The sequence below is a fragment of the Carex rostrata genome, chromosome 7 (assembly GCF_964058835.1).
Source record: "Carex rostrata chromosome 7, lpCarRost1.2, whole genome shotgun sequence".
NCBI classification, from domain to species: Eukaryota; Viridiplantae; Streptophyta; class Magnoliopsida; order Poales; family Cyperaceae; genus Carex; species Carex rostrata.
The window spans coordinates 14,318,469-14,333,938 of record NC_135924.1 but is presented as its reverse complement, the minus strand read 5'-3'; the positions used below and the strand labels follow the sequence as shown (position 1 = coordinate 14,333,938).

The following is a 15,470-nucleotide window of genomic DNA, read 5'->3' as shown; positions in this document are numbered from 1 at the left end:
AGAATTTTCTCGAAATGATTCAGCAGTTCTTTAGTTAAACCTACCGAATTTTTGAGAAGAAAACGCGAATAATACAGAAAATTCATAAAATTTGAGAATAACCACACTAAACGTAAACGTAGATTGATCCTCTGATGGCATTAAACCTAAACAAAGAGACTGGCATCATTATGAAGTACTTAGATATGCTGCCAATACAACTCATATGATCATATATATCATCACAAGAACCTCTCCATTACAGAAATAACAGCCAAATATTATTGAACTTCTAATCATTCTATTAGACCTCTTGTTTATCACACAATATACATACCATACATATATTCTATACCGGATCTCCGAAACTTATATAAAGTGGACCTCCAAAGAATTTAGGGTTCAATGGGTTATGATGTAGGGTTAAAAACAAAAGTGCGTTGCTACATCGCCGAAAGTTCCGAGGGTCCATTAGAGAAATTACAGGTTCTTAATAAAGGAATATGCAGAGATATGTACGTCTAGGCACTCAGCATCCCATGAAAAATCCTTTGTCATCCCATCCTTCATTCTCTTCTCCCATGTTCCAGGATCATTCCTCTGCAAAATATGAAATTACAGCTAAGATAACCATTGAAATGTCAGCACTCACGCAAGGTCCCACATTATAAAATATCTTTTGAGTTGGTACCATATAAAACAATAAGGCCATGTTGGGGTTACTTAAGGTCTAGTGTTTCTGGCTAGTCCCAATGTACTAATTTGGGTTAATATACCGAGTTTTGAAACTCTGATTGTGTTTAGTCAAATAGGGTTTGAGTAAGATATACAAGTGATAGCAGATTTTGCAAGATCTAGAATACTGCAGTTCAAGCACACGAGAAAGAGATTGAATATATCATCATCTGACATAACCAATGAGGTAACAAATCACTGAAAAGAATTGAATGTTTCATCAGCAAATAGGACAACACTATATATGACACCAAGAGAGTGCATTTCTGCTGACTTACAATTTCAGTGAGAGCATGGGAGAGAGACATTTGTCCATATGTTGAGAGCATGTACCGTGACACACTTGTGCCTCCTTGATCATGCGATTCAGATTTCCTATTTTAATCCACCCACAGAAACCCCAAAAAAGGAAACACTAAAAATTGAGAGGAAATATAAGCAGGCTCAAAAAATTGGTGCATAAAGAAGAAAATTGATTGATTACCTAAAATTATCAGTTATTGAGCTTAGAGATATAGAAGCAGATCCATACTTGATTGCCTTCAGCTGCACATGTGATTTAAGTCTAATCAAATGACCTAGTATGAGCACAATAAATGAGAATGACAAAATTGTCCCTTGAACATCTTTTATACTACCAGTCAAGCACATCTGTTAAAATGACAACCTCTATTCAAAACTTTCATACTGCAATATACAATTAAACAACGTCCCCCTTTCTCCACCATGACAGCTTAAGAACAAAAATTAAATACATATAGGCAAAGTACAACAAAAAGTTTGCAAGAAACAAGTCAATTCATAACTACTGGGTGTATACTACATCTGCAACACGGTGGAATATCAACTATAGTCAACAATATTCAACCAATCAATAAGTAAATGAATTTGCCAATATCCTCAAGTAACTCGTGCATATCTCATGCAAAAAAACAAGGTGACAATTTTCATTAAGATGTACATACTGGCACTTGAAATAAGGGATCATCCAAGGAAGGACATAACATGATGTCACAGCCAGCAATAATCAAATGTGCCAGGGGTTTCATCATATCCCGGAATAAATTTTACACCTTGCATCTACAAATGTGAGTAGACAGAGTGTTACTTCCAAAACGGACCGTGAAGAATAAATGTAAAACTTGGTGGTGTTGAATTTGAAGAATTTGATTCAAATTTCAATTATGCAATGTCTTTGACTCATCAATTGTAAATTAATTGTGTTCAGCTTTTCCACTTTATTTTATGTATGTTTACATTAAAGTATACTAATGCAATTACTCAAATCTTTTAGTTCCAACATTATTTGAACTATTATTTCTTTTTCTTAATTATTTGATCATAAAAAAAAAATTTCTAAAACATCTTTTTTGCCCAAGCCAGCCAATTCCAGCAAAGATTCATCCAATTCAGATTCATGGTCCCAATTGATGTCATTGAGCAAAAAGTAACAGTGAATTATCTAACGGAGAAATCTGGCTCCCATTACGCCATCACTGATGTAAACCATATACAGAAAGAGGTAGTACCTTCAATTCATCTTGCAATGAGTTTAGTACAGAATTACAGTCCATCAAGACAAACTGTATATTTAAAGGTAGTCAGTCCATAAATTAAAAAAAAAACAAATAAATATTAGAAGTAATTATTTTTATTTTTTGAGTAAAGTTGGGCGTCAAGACATTTTAATATCCACAAGGGATTCCCTATCCGGGTTTCGAACTTGTGACCTCCCACATGGAGTACATTCCTTTTTGCCACTAGACCAAGTTCTCAATAATAGAAGTGATTATTATGAGGGATTGCTTGACAATGGTTATTTTGACAATCTTGACAATGGTTTTCAAAAGAATTCAAATAAATTGAAAATTAAAAAGAAAAGTTATAGGTATGTTATTGGACATATTAATAACCTAAAAATCAAGTTTCATGCAATTTAAGTGTTGTTAATATGTGAATAATATAAACCATGTCTTAATGTTAGATTACAATTTGAAGTTCTAATTTTAAAAATTGTCAATTGTCAAGTTATTTCCTCTCTAATATCATAAACCACTGAACCATATATCTACAGTTTCAGTGTACTTTTGAGGAAAAATAAATAATATAGTAAGTAAAAAATCAAAATAGAGAACCTGTGCATCCTGTCTTGTGACATTCTGTATAGCTATTTTTAATTGTGGAACATCTATTTCTGAATGTCCATGGAAGATGCAGCCAACCTGGACTTAGTACAATACAAGTGAAAATGTGAGAAACAAGAAAGATAGGTAACAAGATGGCAAAAGTTTAACTCTGCACTTGGTTAATTTTAAGTATTGATACTTCTGTTTATGAAGTGCCCAGAAAAACTAAACAACAAGCCCTCAAGTACTATACTATAAAAATTGATGTTACACAATAATTAGTTGCATACAACAACAGAGACGCGTCTGGAGAGACTGAGATGGCGTATTAGTGCCTCTTTACAAGATTTTTTGCCTTCCATATCATGGGTAGAGTAAGTTCTAGGGAGGTACTTATCCCTTGATGGGTCCCACTGCTGAACATCAAACCCATGGGGAGCAACCACTAGCTTTTTCCTGTACATTGCAATCATTCCGGAGTCATATGTCCAGTAATTATTATTTTATTCTTCTGCTTAGGGTTTCCAGTATCCTTCCAACTTGAATTATCCTAGTAAAAAATCATTTTCTGTACTACATCTCCCCTGCCATTATAATAAAGGACACACTAAATATCATATTAATCAATTTTACAGCACCAACCAACATTTCCCATACTTGGGACAAAACATTCAGCATTGACGAAAAATAACAATACCTAAAATTAAAATGACGGTAAATATATTCTCTTCAATATCAACAGACAACAGCTGTCAACCAAAGTACAATGAATCTTTTAATTCTAAGCTCAATTTGAACTAGGGGTGTTCAAACGGTTCGGTTTGTTTAGTTTTTAAATGAACAGGAAAATTTTGATTTAAATGGATCGGTTCGGTTTAGATTTCTCAGAACTGACTAAACTGAACCGTCCAATTTATAATGGTTCGACTTTGATAATGGATAGGTTTGGTTTTGATATGTGTATTCTTGCATAGAACTTCAGATATTGTGTATGAAAATATATACCTTTCATTAATAATGGTACCAATAGTGGTGCTATCTTTTGTATCTTACCAATCTTGAGATCCGGGGTCTTACTTCAATTTGAACTGAAAACCAAAATTTACTTTGGTTTGAACCGAACAAACTAAAATTTACTTTGGTTTAAACCAAACAAACCAAAATTTACTTCGGTTCGGTTCTTAATCAGTTTATGGGTTTGATCGGTTCAGTTTGGTTCTTTTTTTGAAATCCGAAAAAAGTTTGGTTTGGCTATTTTATAACAGTTTCAACTGAACTGACCGTTTCACCAGCCATAATTTGAATTAACGTCTAGCTGAGCATATCTGAATATTGATTTGAAGTTTACTTTTGTGAAGACATTTGGTCCTATTTATAAGAAAGACTGCAATTCAATCCTCCTTGCTTGAATTGACCTTGGTTTTAATGGTCTGAATCATTTCCGAAGGACCCAAAATAAGGGTGTTGTTAACAAATATGATAAACTATCTTTTCAGGCTGTGACAAATAAAACAGTGAAGAGCATGTACTTATGGATTGCTAAAGTTGGTTCCAACCCACAGCTCAGGCTTTCTCCTGAGTGAATTGTCGACATCACAACCACTCTGTTTGAGTAAACAATTCCTCCCTGAAAGCATAAAAAAATATCGTGAACAATTTGAAATTAAAGAGATTTCAATTTCATTTTTACCATTTGACTTCTCAATTAGCAGACTAACAATCAAGGTATTGTCACATTTAATCAAAGATACTCGAAATGGGCACTTTATAACCTTCAAAATGTTGATAAGATTTGTCTTATTATTATCCTGCATCCGATCAGGGCGGTGAAGCTTAAGGATCAAGTCCACACAGTTCCAGCTTATATGGTGATTCAAGACACTGCATATATATATAGTAGTAGACAAAAAGTTGGTTACATATCTATACTATGTAAATGAGAAAAGGAGAACAATCAAGTCCACATAATTCTAGCTTATTTGGTTGTTCAAGACACTGTATTTATAAAAAGTATTAGACAAAGAATCAGTTACTTTTCAGTTCTATGTAATGAGGAAATGAGAACAATCAAGTAAATATCCTCATGGTGTCTCATTTGATAACAAAATGTCCAATCAAGTACTTCCTTTTCACCATAAGCAAAAATAAAAGAAAGTTTGGCATATGGAGGGGAGAAATAATTTATCTGTGGTTGCATAAATATTTACAATTACATGATGAATATATACTAGAGAGTTTGAGATTTTGCAAGAGTGCATAAGTATTCTTTCCTTTCAAAGAGCAAAAATACAACCATAAAATATATTACTAAAGGTAATTACAAGGAATAATTTTTACCTGTGACTCGAAGTCTTGGCACGTCAGTAAGATTCGAGTACTACCAAGTCTCTGAAGTGATGAAAAAGCACAAAACTAGATGAAGTTAGAAAGCATTTCATATATGATTATGTTATAAAATGTTTATTATACAGATTAAATTTTTTTGTGCTAACAACAAATCAAATAAGAAAATTTAAGTTGACTTTAACAAACAAAGGACAATTATCTTGTCTTCCATTTATTTTAACAAATTGAATTTCTTATGACTGGTAAAATTATTAACCAAGCAAATGATAAATATGCATGCCTGATGAACAAATATGTCCCAGAAGAGAGGTCCAACAATAGCAGTTTGCCAATTATGTATATGCAAAACATCGGGTTGCTTTCCACTTTTAACAATGTAATCCATTGAAGCACGGGAGAAATATGAGAATCTGCACTACTGTCAGAATCTAATTAGAAGATAGATGATGTCATATAAGAGCAAACATTCCCCTTTAGTTCTTTTCGGAAGTTAAAAAGAAGAGCATTCTTTTGAGCATCTTAACATCTTCAAATATTAGTTATTAGAACTGAAGAAATAATAAGATGCAAACGAGAAACACAAAAAATGACTTCAGATACAAGAACTATCACATTTTCAGTACAAATTCGGCACATCTCTTCCGACCCTGCTTCTTTACACATGAGGATATACTACTGGTAGTTTTGCACTGTACATTGTTAAGGAGAATTACAAGAGGAAGGTCACACATGATGTTTTCCAATGTTTTATAGGGACATGAGAGATTTATTTTGTCTGCCATCACACAAACCAAATGTCGGTCTTTGGAGAATCACAAATGAAATTATACAAAAAAGATTAATCTTGTAAGAAATAAATGATCACAAGAAAAGGAGCACTATCAACTTTTTGGGTAAGTAAGGTGACTTACCGTTCAATGTCATCAGAGTATCCATAGAAATTCTCACGGCTGAAAAATGTCGAGTACTGAAACGGTTCAAGCAGTATAATTCCTATACCTTTGTATGCACTTCAGCAGCAATTAATTAAACTCAATCAGCAAAAGGAAAAAGATTGGAAAATGAACAAAAAGAAAATAAAAATGAAGGGCCACTATATAATAGCATGCTTAATTAATTGTATTCTCTTGCAATATTGTGCACGAAACTATCAACTAAGAAAAACCCTATATAAAGACCAGTATATTCCACGATACCCCACATAACCCTACAAGTTTTGGAACATGAATACCATTTGAATAAAATATGAAAAATGAAGATAGACAATGATTACTCATTTCTCATTCATTTATCCAAGGATAATAGTTTTGGCCTTCTATTAGAGCAATACAACACCTTATTATTGGTGTTAACACTTTGGTACCAACCAATGGGGAACAATAGAAGAAAATAACTAAACTGACAGAATATGAGTTTAAGGTATAGACAGAACAAAGTAATAGTTTCTGAATAGAATTCAGAAAAAGGAGGCCATTTTTATTCATACCAAATATTAATATAACAATAATTATATGTCCATGAGTTAATTACTTGGGTAAAATGACCTCTACCAAATTTCCATTTCTTTGCAGTGCAGCCGATAAGCCTGTTACATATGTTGCCAAGGACCCATATGATGCAACCGGCTCCATCTCAGTACATATATGCACAATGTGCAAGGGAATCCTACAAAACATACAAGTTTTAACCAAATAGTAAGATTCAGGATCCAATAGGGTGCAGAGTCAAACTCAATTACACCAGACAGCACATCATAATTACTTAATAAGCTGCCCCCAGTTTAGTATGTCATTCTAATATTTCTTACAATAAAGAGATGAAGGACCATTAATCAGCCGAAAACTTTTCACTGAATAATAGAGAACATGAAATTAAAGCCAGATAGGTAAATAATGTGCCTGCAAAGCTCACTACCTGTGTACTGCATTTAACAATTTAAGATGTTGACATGTCTGATAAATTTGGGTCTACCTCAAACAGATATTGCATTTCAGTTCGAAGAATGTAATTTATGTAAACAAACAAAAAGGACAAGTTACATGATTACAATCCATAATACATACTAATAGAAGTCACAAAATTACACAAGTTTGGAGTACTAAGCAATATTGATTGTGGATGCACCTTGTGATTTTCTCTGAAATTGTGCGAAGCTCAGACAGCAACTGTTCATCAGTTTTGTGATGTATGTCACCAAGGGCATCATGTATTGCAATTTTGCTCTCCCTCCACTTCTTTCTAAGCTCAGATGCCTCTCCTTTACTGAGCAAGCCCGAAAGAACCATTGAATCTATGCGCAGAAGTAACTCACTCAAACTCAGAGATGAGGCCTGTACACTGTTTTTACCTGACATAAATAAATATTAGCGGACAAACAACAACAGCATAAACAACACAAATCTACGAATTAAAGAAAAAGAGTTTAAAATTGAGGATGACCACATTCTAATTATGACCAATCCTTGAGATAAAAAAAATGGTGGCTGTCAGACATTTGGTGAGCTCCGTTTTAATCTGAGAAATGAAATCCATTGGATTAGTGCACCTTCAAGTTCAATGAGGGTCCTTTTCATTTTAGTCTCCAATTGCTCCAGTTTCTCCAAAAGGGCCTCATTTTCCATTTTTAATCTATTGGCCTCCTCCATTGCAAGAAGACACTGTTTGTTAATGTGCATGATGTCTGGAACAGCAAAAGAAAATATTTAGTAAATGGCCAAATAACAAATTAAAGTACCTTAGCCACCCACAGCTCAACTCTTGACCAATAGTTAATGTTTTGTAACTATTAATAGAAGTTAACAAGGGAAATAATGATAGAACTAGACATACTCCTCTTAGTATCGGCAAACAGTTTCAGGACATCGGAATCAGGCATTTCCAATTTCTTGGTACGTACAATGGATTCCTAAAATATGAAATTTTTTGAGGGGGGTTAAAAATTAATGGATAAGATGCTCCAAAGAGAAACAAAGATAAGTTGCATGCCTATTTAATTGCAGTACCTCAGAAGGGACTGTTTCCTTCCCGTGGATCCTAGAATTGCAAGAGGAGAAAAAAAAAAATCATCTAGAAGCAGTCTTTGTGATAATAAAAAATAAAAGAAAGAGGAAAAAAATAAATAGAAGAGAAAGAACAAGGAGAAAAATGTTACCGTACGCAGAAGATTTTAGGCGCTCTGTGGAGATGCGAAGAAGAAGAGGAGGAGGAAGTTGTGAGAATGGAGTGAAAGGGAGGGAACCAGGATGAGACCTTGCATAGAGCCTCCATTGGAAAGGGTGACAATGTGCGCCGGTGGGACCGCGCAAGTGTACGACGGAGAGGGAGGGATTAGGCAAGGAGAGAGCGAGAGAGAACGCGCGCTATACTAGACTGACTGGATTGGTGGACCCCGGACGGTAGGGCCGACGTGCGGTAAATATTTAACAGACTAGTTTCGGTTTCAGGCAGCGCAAGGACCATAGAACCGAAATAGCTTCGTGCGCTGTATGAAGCCAAAGCACTCTGTTAAAATATTACCCCCTAGGTGTGGCGAGCGGGTGATGGACCGAAATCTGTCCATGTCCATTATTTTCCGTCCGATTGGTCGATTGATTCGCGCAGACGGTTTAGATGATGGACAGTTGATGATTAGTACAGATTTAAATCACTCACACGAATCCTATGATGCATCGGACGGTTTATACTGAATAGGACAGATTTCGGTCCTATTCCCATTGGAAAGCCTCCGTCGCGTCGTGGGGAAGCTAACTCCAATGGTACGAAAATACGTCTAAGGCAGATCTAGCCGTAAATTCTAGACTTTGAAGATCAGGATCAATCCTCCTGGGTATACCGTATACTATCTATTGAATTCGAACGATCGAGCTGTTCAGGCGGAGTTTCGGCATGACATCACTAACGACTAATTTTGAATCGGAATTTAGTTAGTATAAGATTATTCAATTAGAGGTACTAAATCATAACTACTGTGAGTACCAATTGCAGAGTTCTAATTGAATCAATTGCAATTTGCAAATAATTATTCGGAAATTGCAACGCCAATTGTAATCTTGTAAGTTTGCTTTATTAATGTTTTTATTAAAATTGTCACATTTATAATAAAAATATATATATATGGCGGTGATTGTTACTGTCATAGTCGTTATTTAGTTATTAATAGTATAATAATTAATTGTTGTATTTTTTTTTTTTGTTGAAACTGTACATATATAAGATTGTTTGCAAGTAATAACTACTAGGAATAACTATACACACCCAACTAAAATGTTAGTCAGACATGAGGTATTAAAATAACTTATAAATTTTCAATTTTTTAGTATTAGAAAAATAAAAAATATAAACTTAAAATAGAGTTTGGCTAATATAACATCAGTGTCATTTTAGCATATATAACACCAACTCTAAAACCTATCAAATCGATTTCAAACGACTAATCCAAACCGTTCAGACCGATTTACAATATGAGTGACGTTTACATACAATTTTTTTTTTATATTTTCGAGTTATTTTAGTATCAAATTAAGCAGTAAAAATATTGAAAAATGAATGTATTCAAATTAACTTAAAAACTCACACATTTGACCGCTTGATTTAATACTAAATAAATTCGAAAAGTTATAAATTTTGCATGTAAACACACAACTAATGAAGTAGATCGGTTTGAACGGTTTGAATTAGTCGTTCGAAGTCAATTTGATAGATTTTAGAGTTGGTGTTTATATAGATTGAAATGACATTGATGTTATACTAGCCAAACTCTTTAAAATATACGTATATTACTATTGGATTAGATAAGTCCAACAGTTAAGATCCGTCATTCGGAGCAGATTCAATAAATTTTAAAGTAAAACTTTTAATTATTCAAGTTAAAGTAATATAAATATGATCTTATACAGCTTTTTTTATTAAACTGAAAAGCCAGAGTCTCACATCTCTAAGACTACACCGAATGCGTTTGGAACATAAATCCATATTTCTCTTTAAGAATAAAGATTTTTTTCCTCAAGTTTATTTTCTCTATTCATTCCTCAATCATTAATTATGTGAAACACTACAACTTCCAATACAAAAGGACAAAAACAAAATGTATATCAATCATTAATAATGTAGATAACCGCTAATTAACCGAGGGACCGCTTATATTTGACAAAATTTACAACTGATGCGTATAAATATGTATACTTATGCACAAGTATTAAGTATTCATTGTAAGATATCAAGTATTTCTTTAAACAATATCTCTAATCACATATTAATATTGTACATATTTTTAAAGGTGTTTTTTTTTCGTCGTTCAATGTCACACATATTTCTGACGATCCGTGAAAAATTTTGCAAATCTAAAATCATAAAAATCTTCTACGCTATTTTATCTTTCAAATGAGATCTATGTTGAAGTACTTTTGAGTTATCCGTCACATAAGTATTCATACCTCGTAACGTAAGTATTCATACCTATTTCAAAAACTATTTTGTTTACTTCAGTTATAGTAAGTATACATTCTACTTTCAAAAAGTGTTCATTATAAGCTTCAAAGGACAGGAATACAATTATTAATAATTCAAATAATGAATTGATAGTTATCAAAATGTATTTTGATTTATATCATATCTTTATTTTTAACTAAAATAAGTAAGTGTTTATTTTATTTTAAAGACTGCACATTGTATGTTGAAGAATTCATTCAAGAAGAAAAAAAAATGTACATTAAATTTTAGGGGTGACAAAATTTTGAATTTAAAAATGGATGACGTTGTTTCAAAAACTATTATGTGTTTATTTCAGTTATAGTAATTATACGTTCTACTTGCAAGAAGTGTTCAATCTGAGCCTTCAAGGGACTTGAATATATTTATTGTCATCTCAAATATAGTATGAGCCGATTCACGAGTCGGGTCGGGCCGAGCCGAGCCGAGTCGAGTTGAGACGAGCCGAGTTTTTCCTTTCAAAACCGAGCCGAGTCATTTTGTTTTTCTCATTGAGCCGGGCCGAGTTTGAGCCGAACCTTGATCATTAGTAGTCCTAGGTGTGTGATATGTCTATTTTTTTTTTTAAATACTTGATATGTTAGGTATAAATACTTGATATATTATATATTAACACTTGCGTACATATGTATTCATATTTGCGCACGCCAGTTGTAAAATCTATCAAATATTGGACGATCTATCAAGTAATTAGTGATCTATTCAGTAAATGAGCAGTCTCTTCACTTAATAACTGATAATGACATATTTTATTTTGTCTTTTAGTGTTGAAAGTTGTGATCCCTCTTAATTAGCGGTTAATAAAAATAGTTATTGACTGAAAGATAAATGAAAAAAATAAAATGAGAGACAGCTAGTCGGTATCTTTTTTTAAATTCATCATTTACCTTGATAGTTTAAATACTCAACATTTGCAAACAAAAGCAACATAATTCGTTTCCTCAATCCATGATTTCTTGGCAATTCATAAGCCATTCACGAACAAAATCACCTAAATACAACTTTTCCCAAATATCATTCCCAGAAAAGGATGGTAAGCGTGCATTCAACGTACAAGAGAAGAATTCATCGTAAGTAAATCAAAACGGTCAAAATTACAATGGCATAGTGCAGCATGAAAGAGGATCCCACAAGATTTTGTCGGCGTCGATAAATAATTAAATATCGAACGGTCTATAGAAATTTGGGATCCTCACCTTGGATAAATAAAATCGTAGTACCCTCAGTGGCATGCGACTATTGGAACGTTTTCGTGTCTGCTGTTTTGATTTCAACAGCGGATTCTACGGGACGCGGCGCTGAACATTGCTTCACGAAAATAGAGAAAGTTGGATTCGGATCTTCTCCGTTGGTACAAATTTGGTTTGGACTCATGGAACATATCCTCACCGTCCATTTTAGATTGGACGCTCCTTAAATAATAAGACATGTATCCGTGCATTAAAGAGAGGATATACAGCGTTGATCCATCACAACCAGTCCAAAATAAACGGTCCAGATCGCTTAGGATGGTCCAATGAAACTGTAAAATTAGAGAGACCTAAACCAACTTGAGAAAGTGGACCCCATCCCATCAGTCGCTTTAATTTCGAATGAAAGTGAAAGTCGCCTTGAATAATCAAAATCGTAAATCGTTGATACAAGTCTTCCCATTCGTCTCTTGACTCGTCCCTTCCCTCTCCCCTCCGCTGTTGCTTTCTCGCTCTCCCTCACGATTTCGATTTCGATTGTGGCCGAGGCCGATTAAAGATGTCTTTCCAAAGGGTCAGTTGTGTTCTTTGTTTATTCAATCGTTGATTCTGGTTGGTCTGTACGAATATTTTATTTTATTTTATTTTATTTTCGTTTTTCTTAACTCAGACATTCATTTTTCTCCTTGGAAAGCTGATGGAAATATGGAATAGTTCTTCGTTAATTCTATAGTATATCCCACTTCTTTTCAAGTGATTAAACTTAAACGAACTCACTTGTAGTTATGATTTGTTTGATCTAATTGATATGGCGTGTGTTGTTTGCGCCTATACAAATTCTTACTCTAATTGAAAGGCGCTCACCCACACAGACCCCTCCGACTCACAACTTCCTTTGGATTAAGTTTTGCAAACGATGGCATAAGCAAATTTTCGTTTGCTCTAGTGTCGACTTAGATTATAGGATAATAGTTTGGTTTCACTATTCTAATAAAGTAAATTTGTTTTTGGCTAGGGTTTTAGTGGTATGCATCTCGATTGTTCTTAAGTTTTGGCATTTTGGTCCTTTTGCTGAACATAATCATGCAAAAAGTTCCCAGACAAAAGGTTTCGAATTGCAAAATTAGAAGTGTGGTAATTGTAAATATGATAACCATTGGATTTAATTTGCAAATCGCATTTTGAAGCTAATATCCTTTTGTGTGACGTGCAGGCAAACTCTTTTTCTGGGATGGGAGTTGCAGACGAGACAAAGAATAACTTTTTAGACCTGAAGCGAAAAAAGGCACATCGATATCTGATCTTTCGAATTGATGACAAGGAAAAGGAGGTAATTGTAGAGAAGCAAGGGGCACCATGTGAAAGCTACGACGATTTCACCGCTGCATTACCTAGTGATGATTGCCGATTTGCGGTCTACGACTATGATTTTGTGACGGAGGATAATTGTCAGAAGAGCAAAATATTTTTCATTGCCTGGTTAGTTCTCTCTTTTTCTCTCGGTTTGTCTCCTTAGTAATTTATACATGCAACATTGGTTTTGGAAAATAATTGAGATTGGTGAAAGCTAATTTATTTTTTTGACCACGTGTTCCCATTTGGAACCTACTTGATTGGTTTTTGCAGTACCAAATTTACAATGGTTAAATGACTTATACTTTCAGTTCAAAAGTGGACATCTCAACTGAGTCATGCCTAAGAGCAACATTTCAAACTAGGTTTCATGAGAATTAGAAATAGAATTAGTGAGATGAATATTTGATCAGGGGCTACCTGGAGTTCTGGTATGGACCTGATTCATGTATATCAAGATTCGAGATCTGGTTTTAGCATATATCTCAAGTTAACTTTTTCATTCAATATGTGTCTAACTTTTGGGCAATTGAAATTTTGATAAAACTAGAGATGACTTATGTATAGCTGGGGGCTCTCTATAATATTTGTTAGATTGGAAGTTTTAGAGAGCTTATAGCCAAAAATACCTTTTTAAGTCTACGGTCCAAGTGATGTGATGCGTGCAGCCATAGAAAGGATGGAATCAACAATTGAATAAAACAAAGAAGAAAAGCTGACAGAAATGATGTTGACAAATTTACCCCTGACCACGTGAGGTTTATATGTTCTAATGTACCCATTTTAACTAAATCCAGCCAACTGTTCTTATATATTGATTATAAGTTGGCATGAATTCAATTGCCCTATGAAAGTCAGCATTCCAAATATCACTAGTGTTGAGTGTTATTGCAGGTGGTAAACCATTTCTTATAATTTTCTAAACAACAATCTAATATTATATAATTCTACACCAACAGTTAGTAATTCTTTTATTGCCATTTTGATCCTCAGGTCTCCTTCCATATCTAGGGTTCGTGCAAAGATGCTCTATGCAACATCAAAGGAAAGGTTTAGGCACGAGCTTGATGGTGTGCACTATGAAATTCAGGCAACCGAGCCCTCTGAAATGGACCTCCAAGTTATCATGGACCGAGCTAATTAGGTTGTTGATTGTGCCATTGATGTCTACTATAAATCAAATTACCTCTTCTGACGAAACAACTATAGGTTGTTGATTGTGCCATTAAACTAGTGGCATTTTACCTGAAAGTTGGTTTATCACCTTTCTCCTTAATTCCACTGAGAACTTCACTTCTCTTTTATTGTGAAGCTAGATCTAGGTGGTTTTATGTAGTTTTCTAGTCGAGGTGGTTTTATGTAGTTTTAGGTCAAATTTAGTAGTGGTATGTAGTTCGACACTATTATAATTTTTATAGACTTATAGTTGGGTGTAGTCGTGCAGATCATGTATCCTCTCAAATTTGATCTCTTAAATGTGATCTTACTCAGTGGTACTTTGTGCCAGTACCTACTGATTAATTTCCTTTTTATTTTCTTCTGCCTTTCCTCTTTTTCTTTGCAATTATGGGTGAATTATGCTGCATTTGTTGGCTTAAATTTTAGTTGAGCAAAAGATCTCATATTCAAAGGGTTTATTTCTGAAAAAAATGATTGACTGCGGCATTATTAGACTTAATTTGAGCATAAATAAACCATTACCCCGTAAAGATAACATCGGTTATGACGAGTGTTCTAAATAGCTAGTTATAGCTTTTTCAGACCATAAACGCTAAGCTATGAGATAAAAGTGTGCTAACTCAGCTACGACCGCTATAGCTATAATAGATAACCGCAATTATCGCTATACGCGACCCGCTATAGCTACCGCTATGCTATATGGGTTTTTTTTTTGCAATTTATATGGACTTCTGTATTTCTATTATTATTTCTAATGCTACATGATTTTATATGATAAGTATGTTAAACCAAATTATGTGCTTCTGTTTTTGCAATTTATTCTTTCATTCTATATTGAGAAATATTCAAATATTAATTCTTCATTTTGATTGCTCTTCGGATAGTATTTATTTATAAAATTATTATCGTTCGTTTCAATTGAAAGCTTATTTTGATTATTATTATAATATATAAAATGTTTAAATATATATATTGACTTCATTTACCATATAAAATTAATTGATGTTTGTCTATTATAATATGTAATACTATGAAGTATGAACTATTAAATAATGTTACTTGTTAGATCTTTTTT

General features: G+C 33.7%; 3 protein-coding genes across 3 annotated transcripts in view; 1 reads left to right on the top strand and 2 right to left on the bottom strand.

The window, feature by feature from the left end:
* Positions 1-15,470, bottom strand: part of LOC144556486 (mitochondrial ATP-independent inner membrane protease subunit 2-like) — a 45,706-nt gene that overhangs the window by 16,057 nt on the left and 14,179 nt on the right. The gene's annotated exons all lie outside the window — the stretch shown is intronic.
* LOC144557412 (UDP-Glycosyltransferase superfamily protein) lies at positions 237-8,530 on the bottom strand. The gene is given in 19 exon segments (XM_078305980.1): positions 237-579; positions 993-1,089; positions 1,199-1,260; positions 1,680-1,794; positions 2,244-2,297; positions 2,850-2,936; positions 3,131-3,296; positions 4,370-4,467; positions 4,613-4,676; positions 4,678-4,721; positions 5,178-5,228; positions 5,467-5,596; positions 6,098-6,196; positions 6,717-6,851; positions 7,311-7,533; positions 7,732-7,866; positions 8,016-8,091; positions 8,189-8,219; positions 8,338-8,530. Coding segments are annotated over 16 exon segments (1,578 nt in total). The 5' UTR covers positions 8,454-8,530; the 3' UTR covers positions 237-579; positions 993-1,089; positions 1,199-1,260; positions 1,680-1,725.
* On the top strand, positions 12,318-14,692 carry LOC144557594 (actin-depolymerizing factor-like). The gene is made up of 3 exons (XM_078306189.1): positions 12,318-12,437; positions 13,077-13,342; positions 14,210-14,692. The coding sequence occupies exons 1-3, from the start codon at positions 12,423-12,425 to the stop codon at positions 14,358-14,360; spliced, it is 432 nt and encodes a 143-aa protein (XP_078162315.1). The 5' UTR covers positions 12,318-12,422; the 3' UTR covers positions 14,361-14,692.